The sequence below is a fragment of the Phoenix dactylifera genome, chromosome 13 (genome assembly GCF_009389715.1).
Source record: "Phoenix dactylifera cultivar Barhee BC4 chromosome 13, palm_55x_up_171113_PBpolish2nd_filt_p, whole genome shotgun sequence".
Lineage (NCBI taxonomy): Eukaryota > Viridiplantae > Streptophyta > Magnoliopsida > Arecales > Arecaceae > Phoenix > Phoenix dactylifera.
The window spans coordinates 10934502-10945954 of NC_052404.1; the positions used below are offsets into that span (position 1 = coordinate 10934502).

At 37.7% G+C, this 11453-nt stretch overlaps 1 protein-coding gene across 2 annotated transcripts; it reads right to left on the minus strand.

The window, feature by feature from the left end:
- Positions 1-2547: 2547 nt before the first annotated feature.
- On the minus strand, positions 2548-11430 carry LOC103706624. 2 transcript variants are annotated; one of them, XM_026804487.2, is made up of 11 exons: positions 11017-11430; positions 10805-10913; positions 8658-8753; positions 7859-7943; positions 7536-7657; positions 7394-7418; positions 7217-7300; positions 7065-7094; positions 6826-6931; positions 6630-6694; positions 2548-2883 (listed from the first exon to the last, which is right to left on the minus strand). In XM_026804487.2, exons 2-10 carry the CDS (start codon positions 10805-10807, stop codon positions 6631-6633), a joined length of 615 nt encoding a protein of 204 aa, XP_026660288.1. In that variant the 5' UTR covers positions 10808-10913; positions 11017-11430; the 3' UTR covers positions 2548-2883; position 6630. The 2 variants fall into 2 exon arrangements, with proteins under 2 accessions (XP_026660288.1, XP_008788997.1); XM_008790775.4 differs by lacking the exons at positions 10805-10913; positions 11017-11430 and adding an exon at positions 9085-10092.
- Between the last annotated feature and the right edge of the window lie 23 nt (positions 11431-11453).

An 11453-nucleotide genomic window follows, 5' to 3' on the forward strand; every position in this document is an offset into this window, starting at 1 on the left:
TCTCTTTTCATCCTCGCTGCATCTCTATTTAGCTTAAGCAGACCCGAACCGGACCTCCCTGTTTGGCCTAAGCTCCAATCTCTAGATTACAAAAATTCTAGGAAAACTAAGACATAATCCAACCAAAGATTGCAGTAAATCTCGAAGTGGCCTAATTAATGTTTGAAGTTCTGGCCTAAAATCTTTTCGAATTATGTCTGTCCATGCCACTGTTCGGATTTCACCCAACGACTTTGACTTTCTTAATCGAATCTTTGGGACCGACCGTAAGTTGAGGCAAGATGACAATTAACGGTGTTTTCTTAAAAGTAGGCAGATTCGTTAGGCAGGATTAGGTGTCATCATATCTAATTGACCTCGAAGGCTTTCATTAGCGCCTGATGTGTTGCATATGTAGACAAATGTATCGTTGTGATGAAGGTCACATGAAAATAAATCATTGAGCATCATTTGGGGCAACATTATAGGACCAACCCAGCAAACCATGTGTTAAGACTAGGATAAATTTGTTTGATGGACTCGGATAACATCTTTTGTAACAATTCAGGAACTCATCAAAATAGGCAAGACGGAAGACGTTATTTGAATTTCTTGGTCCTGTATAATTGCATAAGATTTATCCGGTGTATAGCTGATGTAAGATTGAACACGCGCTCGTATAGATCCTCACATGCACTCTTTGTTTATCTAGACTAAGAGTTCACATTTATTTACAAGTACCACAAATTCAAACGATAAGCTTGTGATAAACTGAAATGGATCCATGTTATAGTATTCCTTAATTCATTTAGGTTATGAGTCAAATTAATTTTGATACTATTGTAACAATTCAGAATCTTATCTAAAAAAATAGCTAAATATATATTATTTGGGTTCTTTTGCCATGTATAAGTACCTAAGATTTATTCAGTATACAGCCGATGTGAAATTAAATATACGTCTGCATGAGTCATTATACCTCTAGATCAGTATGCACGCATCAAAAAGAAAATTATCTAGCCATAAAAATGAAATTCATGTGGCAAGTTTAATATGAACTGGTCGTATTGTCATTGGGGATTTGTCTTGAAAATAAAATTGTTATCGTGGGCGAGTGCAATCCCAACAAGTAAATCGAACTCATTGGGTACTCTTGACAGTGATTCTAAAAATAAAAAGATTGTTAAAGAAATTAGTTTGATAAAATTGATAATCATGGCATCATTTCTTTCTAAGAGTTTAAGGTCCCCCGCGCAAAACATTTCCCACTTCATTCAGCACCGGCATTTTCAGTCCAAAGGAATCGCATGAGCCACAAGGATAAAGATCCAGATGCTTATTACAATATATATATATATATGCATTCCATTGAAGGCAAGTCTTGGTGCAGCAAGAATGCACTATAGTGATCTGGGTGTTGAAAGAGTTCGAAATATAGAAACAATCTCTATTTATACAAGGAGAAAACTGTGTACATCTGATCTTTCCTAAATTCTGTAATTGTGGGAGCGCCTCGTGTGCTTGGATGTTCTTTTTCGATGTTACACCTGCTATCATTATAAACCCTAAAATAATCGTAGATACTGCGACGTTATACAAATTGGTGCGTGTATGAGCGTGTAAACCACTGTCCATTTTTTGCAGGAATGATGCGCGTAGATAGCGAAAATATAGATGAAGCCTGCCTGCTTGTGCTTCATACCAAATCCCCTTCTATGGTCCCACCCCAAATCAAACAATCATGGCGAGGAAAGAGATGAGACAGCCCTTTGAGACGAGCCTTACAAGAGTAGGTAACTCTTTGACCACCATGAGCATCTTTTTACAGCATCGTAGCAATTATTCATGACCTTAACATAGGAGGAGGAACGCGTGGCCCTGCAAACCATGCTTTTCCATTCATCTCCGACGCCAGGATGCTTGCAAATTTTGTCATGATCTCTTCAAACCTCCAATACATAAATTCAGGCAGCTATAAAGCTGGCCAGATTATATTTACACTGATTTCTGGGTTCTTTTGGGCATCGGTGAATGTTGTCGATGCTTAGTATCATAGAGGAGTTAGCTTGCATCTCATTGCAATGTCATATACGGTGTATTCGTATAGATTATCAAAACATACATAGAACAGTCCCATGAGACAAGTAGTGCTGCAGTTTCTGCAACCACTGAATTGTTGCTTAGAGAACTGACATCAAATTTCAAGCAGTGGGCACAGCAATGAGAAATTTTTGGTAAAGCAAAAACAGAAACAAAAGAGCAAACATGGGAGGATCCCTTGGCCGGATATAGCGCATGGATGGCAGATGCTAACAGTAGAAAGGATGTAATTATTGGTGTTACTGAGATGAGGGGATATGAGCTGCTCACTGCTCAGTGCAAATGCTCCAAGCCACAATCAAGATGGCAAGATTTGAAACTTCAACCATTACTAATAGTACAATCCCTAGACTTCTTTTTGTCAAATGAAGTAGATTCCGCTACAAAAAATGCTCCGAAAGAGAGATAAAAGACAATTTTCCATTGCAGGCATTATCATATGCGTACTATTGGTATCCACAGTGATGGTGCAACCTGATTTGATAAAAAATAAGTGATTGTAGTAACACTTAATTAGAAACCTTTAATAATAAATCAGAAGTACAAAATTTCTGAGTAGCAAAGAATGGTCAGCTATGTATTGAGACTATGGAGGTTGTAAGGTGAGACAAGTCAAAAGTGTCACAAAAAGAATAATGAACACAAGCATGTATCAGCAAATGGCCATTTATTGCTCCATAATTCATCCAGGAGCAAAAATTGCAAGCCTGGTCCAATCTGAATATCTGAGCAATGGAAACCTCTTAAAACATTGTGTTACTCCAGACTATATCGAGAGACGACAATCCCTGCGAAACTGGGACCCTGAGAACAAGTCAGACAAAAGGATCAGCATCCAAAGCTCACTTTATTGATTAATTATATAATCATATATCAGTTTAACAGATTTTACAGGGAAAAAGCAGATGCCATCAGTATAGATCGTTCACGTCTTCAATCTTGTGCTATAGAATGATTTAGCACACTGAAGGGTATGGAAAGAATATTATTATACTGCATTAATTTTGCAGTGAATTACTAGGGCATGTCACAAAGAAAGAAGCATGATGACTGATTTAGAGTAGCAGATATCAGCAATCTACCAGTTGACCGAAGCATGATGATATTGCTGTGGATTTCATCATGTACGTAGTTGTAATCCATACACACAAAAAAAAAAAAAAAACTTACGGGTTGTCATAAAACTTAAAAAAGTGATCCTGTAAAAAGAGCAAGCAGTTTCTTTGATGCCATGTTATGTTTAATATTGCATACAAACCAAACACAATATGTTATGTCTGACGATGCAGAGATGTCCTACAATTTGAGATAACAAGCTGACCTCACAAGTCATGTTCCTTTAATAATGACAAATCGGCAAAACCAATTGGCCCTCTGCAACAGGCAACATCGCTATAACAAGTCACCTTTAGGTTGCACAGATATGAAAGATGAATTTGAGGTCAGGCACTTGCGAGGTACACGCCCAACATTGAAAGGGAATGCAAAACCCACATTCACATTCAAATCCAACGAGTGTAATATTAAACTCTAAAGCATCAACTTATAGAAGGATCTGATTCTGACTGCTAATCATTTGCTTGGAGGGACCACATACATGGTCTTACAGCATCCTCCAGCATTTTGAGTTTCTAAGTTGATTCTCAGCCTTAAGGATTCTTAAGAGCGATGGAAATTTCAAACTCAGAATAAATATACATTTATAAGGTTTTTATGTGCTCATATATTTATTATTACTCTCTTGCTATTAGAAAATTGATGGCCAGCTTTTTTCTGACCTTTTTTTTTAAAAAAAATGCTTGGGTTTAATAATTCAATTAATTGAGGTGTGGCAAGGAATCCAAGAGGTAAATTAGATTACAAACATAACACATACCACACCAGTAGTGATGGCATATTAGGAAAAGACTTGATGGTTATGGCTATAAAGTATACCCCCAAAAAAGTAAAATATCGTGCATGTACGGTACATAATATAACATGCAAGATACATATTCAACGAATATGCTGGCTATCGTTTCAAAACCAATCAAACTCATGCCCGATCCAGTAGATATTAGATCCTGCATGCAGGTTTCAATCCTGACTTAATAAGCTTATTGTCCAGCTTTAAGTTACGAACCTGATAATTAAGTTATTAGATACTGCTTACAGACTTAGAGGGCACAGAAGAGAATAACAAGGTGGCAGAGGATCAAGAAACTGAACAAGGTACCTAGAGAACCCAAAAGGCCAAAAACAAAAGCAGGGAGCATATCAAGGCCTAAGTGGATAGAAAAGGTGAAATACATAGAGTGGATTAAACAGAAACTTTCTTTTCGGTTTCCTTAACAGTTAAAAAGAAACTTCAGTGAGCCTATGTTGTGGTGCTTGTGGGACCTGAGATGAACAAAGCAAAGAGTACGAGTAGGCCTGCAGATGATTGAGAGACATCAGAATCAAGGAAGAAAAAGGTCCAGGTGCAGATTGTGCAATTACATGGTGCGAAACTGGCATGGCTCCAAAACGAAAAAAGGTGACAGTAAGTGCCCCCATGGGCTCAAGTCTGCAATAATAACATCAGCAAAGGCCTCCAAGAGATAACAAAAGATTAAAAGGATTAATGAGATTCTCCAAAATGAATATGTGAAGACAACATAATGAGAGGGAGATTAGGTCCAATCAAGTGGAATGTGACAATACCTGGGCTTGTCAGTAACCGAGTATGGTTCTTCAAAAACACTAGATAACAAGCCATGGGAGGCTAGTACAGTAGATGTAATCCTTCCTTGAAGATCCTTGCCAAATCAAAGGTTGGATGTGAACAGGTAACTATAAGGGCTTCCAGTTACTCCTTTCTGATTCCAGAAGCCCATTAAATCCAGTGGATAATGAACCAAGGGGATTAGAAATATGGCAAGACTGAACTCCCTCAAACAAGGAATTGAAAACCAATGAGTTTGACCAAATTGGATAATTCATACTACCAACGAGCAATATCCCGCTAGACTTTAGGACCGAGCTAAATTGGTTGGAGAGTGTAGGAACATGAAGAGGCATTGCATCAGTGACATCAAATTACAGCAATGAATAATGAATGGCTCTCTCATGCATTATAAATTTTAAAAGTTGGTTTTAAGAGCTCAGGATTCCTTTGATATCTAATAATGTGTAATCAGGACAAGTGTTGGAAAGTTTCCAGTATACAATAATCAGCTATAAGGGGCGAAACCCCAATAACCCTTCATATATAACATGTTATTATGATATGGGATAGTTACAAGGGATTCTGGTAAAGAACCAATCACTTAAAATACAACAAAATATTATAGGATAATATTTTAACCTGATCCGAGTTTGGTTCTAAATACAGAACACTCCAGTCTTACAGGTCCACCAAGGAATTTATAAATTGCTATCTAAGAGATATTTGCATTAACTTTTTACTCCTATCTTCATGTTTAATGCTCCATAAGTGCACACACAAAATTTAGAAGAACAAGTCCAGTAAGACCATGGACTTGACATATTTAATTTTGTTTCCTGTTAAGGTAAACATATTAATTAAGTAGGTTCTATGCATAGGCTACCATATGTGACAGCTCTGTTTTCCAACTTGGTAAGACTCTTTTCTTCCTCTTCCTTATAGCCTGTGATAGATCAACACTCATTGGTTAAATATCTAAGTCACTGCTTAGAAGATAGTCATATTGATTTTTTTACCACAATGTTCCTGTTTGATGCTCTGCCAGTGCATAATCAAAATCTAGAGCAGTACGAGAAGTCAGAGAGAACTATGGACTCAGCATATTAAATTTTGTTTCCATGACAGGAAACATATTAGTTGAGTAGGTTTTGTGCATAGTCTACCATATGCAACAAACCTGTCTTCCAACTCAAGAACATCTGATTTCATCCTTTTCTTTCTATCCTTGAATTGATTGATGCTCGTTTGTTCTTTTTGTCTTCCTGGGGAGAACCAGGAACAGTAATAAGCTATAAGTCACTGGAGAAAAGGAACCTAAGAGTATGTAATCTTTTTTCTCCATTAATCTTATTTCTGAACCAAAAAAAAAAACTGCACTCTCAAAATTATTTGAAGTTCAAGCAGAAAAAAAAGTCAGCAGTTTTCCTCAATGCTCAAGGTAGCAGATATCCCAGATGCTGTTATGGATGTCAACTAAAATTAATATGTCATTATTGTTTTCATTTTTCAGTTTGTTGTCATTCAATGTCGAAAATTCTGTTTTACTTTTAGTAGATTAGAACTATCTGCTAAAATTCAGAACACAGATTTATTCCCTTCTTTTCCTCACATGGTTCTGAAATCATATTTGCTAATGTGATTAATGAACAAAAATTAGCCAAACTTGCATCACATAAGTCATTCACCTCTCTTGCAAGTGATAAACACATATCAGGAGAACTTGATACCAAAAGCTCCTAAATCCTATTCAGGGTCTCAATATAATACCCATTCCTCCTACTGTTTTAGCTCTCCTTTGCACATGATGCAAACTGCTAAAGCTGAGATCTTACTGAAAACAATAAAAATAGAAAGCAACTAATACCTCATGATAAAATAACAAGACCAAGGTAAATGGATCCGCAAAGAAACACGAATGATATCAGACCCCTGCAAGCAGAATCAACAACAAATATTTAGTAGATCTAAAGATATCGTACATGATATATTGAAAGCTTCCTTCATGTATGTAACCACAGAAGTCATTCATAAGCAATTTGTATTCAGAAACAGAATCTCACCAAATAACCCCCCATGCAACACCACTACAAGGGCAAGGGAAAATCTCAGCAAATTTCTCAGCATCACTTGAGTGGACTCTTCGGGATATTAAATCATCATATATATCTGCAACATGAAATAATTCTTATGGGAATAATTTTGGTGATCTCTAGATATCATATCCAACTTATCGATGCTGATCAGTTGGTTTTTCTATAACAATTTAATTAAATAAAATCTGTATTACAATCATGCTTACCATAAACTGAAAATAAGCTGTTCATTACACCTGCAGTTTGCAAAGAAGCACAGGTAATTTTCTCCCAGCTAGGTTACAAGTCTTGTATAATGAACGGTCACACACACAAAAAAAAAAAAGAGAAAAAACTATGCAGGTAGATTTGTTCGCACCTATGAACAAAACGACATAGCGAAGAATGCGGACCTTCGTAGTTTCTTGCAAAACCCAAATGATCGCAAGAAATATGATGAAGCCTAGACAGTTAAATGCTTATATGTCAATTTTGTGCAGATCCTGAATGTCAGATGATGAATTTTGAGGAAAGTATAAAGATCATTTATACACACCTATGCACAGTCCTCGAAGTGTCCACTGCATGATCCACAAGTGTATTATCAGAGATACCGACAAAAGATGAATGTTGAGGGGGAAAAGAAACTAACAAAATAACTTTCAATCAAAGACTAATAAGAAGTATCAACTACTTACATTCTTAGCGACAAAGAGGACAATGAGCAGTGCAACTATAAAGCAACCAGCTGCAATTCTTGTAGCAATAAGGTTCGTAGATGCAAGTACGAAAACCATTCCCCAAAACGATGATCCTAGATCTGGATGGTAAAGGAGCAGAATATTTTATTACAAAAGGGCCATTGTAAACTGGTAATGATATTGTAAAGTATGTCGCGTTAAACAAGATTATACTAGAGTTCTGACAACTGGAATTTCCACAGGTTCTTATCATGGAGTATTGCAATTGAAACCAGAAACAGAATACTATTGCTAACAATTTAAGAAGGAAAACGCATTACACCCAGCAGGCAAAATTAGCCAGTAGATGCCACCACGGGTTCGCGTGACCCCGCCCTCATCGGCATGAACCTCCATGCCTTCCACCTGCATCAAACATAAAAGCTATAAGTACACTCTTGGGATGCCACCAAAGGCATCCTATATGCAAAATGATCAGTAGGGCACGGGTTAGCATCTACCAAAATAGGATATATCGATACTAGAATACTTAAATGCATGTGCATTAGCAGCTCCATGAATAAGATGAAAACACTCCAGATTTACTTTGCTGGGGAAGAGCATAAATTTGAAGAAAATTTACCACACGGCAATCATTACATCCAGAAATTTGAGTGTTTCTTGAAACCAACAAGCATTATGAATTTCTAGAGAATCTTTCATGACAATAATCAAGAAGAATACTACAATATCCATTCAGTCAAAATGCTCATCAAAAAAAAAAAAAAACACTTTTGCACTTAAGGCTGCTGTTAGATATTCAGATTCACGATTACTTTGTTTAGGCAAACTGTTTTTATGCGACCATTAGCGTTAGTTCAACGACACTCAATAGGCTTCTAAAGAGAGAATTGCTCGAATTAAGCGAAGCATGATACCATGTGTTCGAGATTGCACCAACATAGCAAGATACAAAGCATGGTTAAGATAGAAATACTTGAGAGCAACTACATCTCACATAAATTCACAAAAAAAGAATTCCAAAGCAAAACAATCACATTACCCATTATATAGATCCCATACAAATCGATACAAACTAAGGGATCAAATTAGCCATGACCGAGTACTTCAAATTCTTACCTGCCCACATGTTAGTTTGCACGCAAGAGCATGGCTGGTCTCGTGGAGAAACACTGTGACGAGCTTGAAGGGGGTCAGCAATACCGTCCTCCACAACTACAAATATTTCAAAAACAGATGACATACATGCAGCATGCGCAACACTGCAATATTAGGTATCGCTTAAAACAGGCCAACATGCAAACAGAAGTTGCCAAGCCAACACTAGATCCCAATCAGAAGGGTTTGGACGTTATGACTGAAAATTTACAAAACTTTATGGGTTTGGAATGTAGAAAAATGGACAAACTAATTCAGTAGACTTCACAAAGTGCCCTTGAGGATTTAGTAAGGAAAAAGTGGGGGTTTTAAAAGGAGTCTCGGAGCCTGGCCAAAACGGGGGAAGCAGAACCGATAGATTGAGATGCGAGGTCGAAGGGAAACGTACGGCGAGGATGACGACGGTGAAGACGCCGATGGTCACGACGAAAGCGACCTGATCGTGATCGCAGCAGTGCTTAAGCTCCCAATTCACCATCTCTCTCTTTGTCCAAAAAAGTTAAGCCAGAAGATTTGAGGAAATGAGAGTTAAAATTTGGCCTTTAAAAGAGGGAGAGCCTCGCTGCCTTCCAGCTAGTTGGTGAGCTCGGGGGGTTTGGTTGGGTAAAAGCCTAAAAGGAAGGAAGGGGATTGGGAAATCCGTGTTGAAAACTTCAGATTTCCAAGTGCAATACTTGCACGGAAGAGAGAAACAGCAAGAGAACTAAAATATAAGATAATGTCTTATTGACAAGATGAAAGGTCAAAAAAAAAAAAAAACTAGAAATATATTCGCCAAGGAAAGTTCGAGGCAATCAATGGAGGTCTTGGTATTTGCTGCCGCTGCTTTTTGGTTGGATTTGCTCTCGGATGCGGTCAAAGCCAAGCCAGGGACTTCGTCAGACCGACTCCGAGGAACGAACGTAGACCCAAGTGTGCACGCGTCCATCGGTTATCCATAAAAGGTGTCTAAAAACGCTCAAGCCGTCAACCAGTTTAGTCCAGGCCCTTTGCAAAGGATAAATTACTTTGAAACTTGAATCCGAAGGTCACAGGTATAGGAGGGTTTATTATTTACGTACGCTTGTCTTCAATTCGAAGCATCTGTTCCAAAGTGTGATGTTTTACGTGTGGATTAGATGGCAGTTGACCCAGCACAGATTTCTCCTTCATTTGAGAGCATTCATTTGTCAAGAAGTTTAAGCAATTGACCTGATCAAGACTTGCCTACATTATGACCATCAACTCTAAGCTAGGTCACGGCCATTGCTTCTCCATTTGGTTTATTGTTAATCTGTTTGAATGACTAGCTAGGTGTCGTGCTGGAACATTTCTCTGATGATAGACACCTAATACATCAGAATTTGGAATTACATTCTCCAAAACCCAGTGTTTCCCCTGTTTTTGGAGCTTGATTAGCTCTACAGTGTCCAATGAACATATTATTGTAACCCCATCAACAGAATTCAAATTCATCCACAAACCTCGCCCACAATAAGAGGTTGATGGCCAGTCACCAAATTCAATGCTTCTTCAGAGCTGTCGAAGAAAGAACTGTAACAGATGAGTCTCTAATTGATTGGCAAACGAAGTTACAGCAGTCTACTCCACTGCCTTGGCATAAACAGCACCATATTGGCAAACGCCAAGCAATTCATTCATGCAAGCATATGCATCACGAGAAAATTCCACTTAGTTTGATTAGTTCCAAAATCCAACTGGAAAACCTTTCTGCTAGCATTGCCACCTAGCTTGAAAGAAATAAAATGACTTTAAAAGCTCTGTAAAAACATACTGCCATGCAGTCCCAATAGTACTAATGGTCATATAAAGTGTGGTGGTTGATCAAGATGGGATCTTATATATGGCCAGCCCCAACCAGATGACATAAGTTTTATTGCTCGCCCAACAACAATGCGGAGCTTCCTGTGCTACCTGTAGGATAACACTAAGCAAGAACTAGAAAGAACTAATAAGCTAAACCTTGTATATCACAAAGCTTTTAGATTGGAAACTGGAGTTTCTAGTAACTAAATGAGCAATACATATTTCCACCACATGACATGAACTAACAACCCAGTAAACCAATACAGAATAGTTGGTGCTCATCATTCCAGTTTCAAACATACCATTCATAATCTGCAGCTTTGGGCTAGTATCTGATTAAAAGGGATGGGATATGGGCATCGTACTTTGTCAACAAATATTATCATGTCAACAATATGACCTCCAAGCTTCCTGCACAGTATAATAAACTCCAGCATTCATATGCTGTTTCATCGGAATCCCAGAAGGTTGGTTAGTAATATATAGTACAGCGACCATGGAAGAAGAATTTTACCAGTTTCTGCAGCACTGCCTCCCAAACAAGGTAAGGTGCTTTTTGTATTTCCTTTTTTTGTGCGTATGCACGAGTATGCATGCGTATGTCTGGACCTATCAAACCCTTTCAATGACAGTATCCAACATCACTAGAAGTAATGTCATTTTAAAATTACCACCAATGTTAGAACTTGTCCAACTACTAAGCTATCCTTAACGTAACTGACGAACCTTCTCCATTGCCCGAGAAACATACCCTCATAGAAAAAATGCTTCTATTACAAGAGAAAACTTATAAAAAGTTACAAATCTAGCAGCCCACCACATAGTAGCAGTATGCAATGGTTGCTTATCCCACATTTGAAACCTCTTATTTTATTGGTACATAGGAATGAAAGGGAATTAATTTGACAATCATAATTTTCCAATCAACATTTTTTCTGAATCTATACTTAA

Coding starts and splice junctions, on each gene's coding strand:
- LOC103706624 (XM_008790775.4), bottom strand. CDS start 9,174: ATGGTGAATTGGGAGCTTAAGCACTGCTGCGATCACGATCAGGTCGCT. Junction 7,658..7,858: donor GCTAATTTTGCCTGCTGGGT/GTAATGCGTTTT, acceptor TTTACCATCCAG/ATCTAGGATCATCGTTTTGG. Junction 6,695..6,825: donor GTTGCATGGGGGGTTATTTG/GTGAGATTCTGT, acceptor TTCTGCTTGCAG/GGGTCTGATATCATTCGTGT.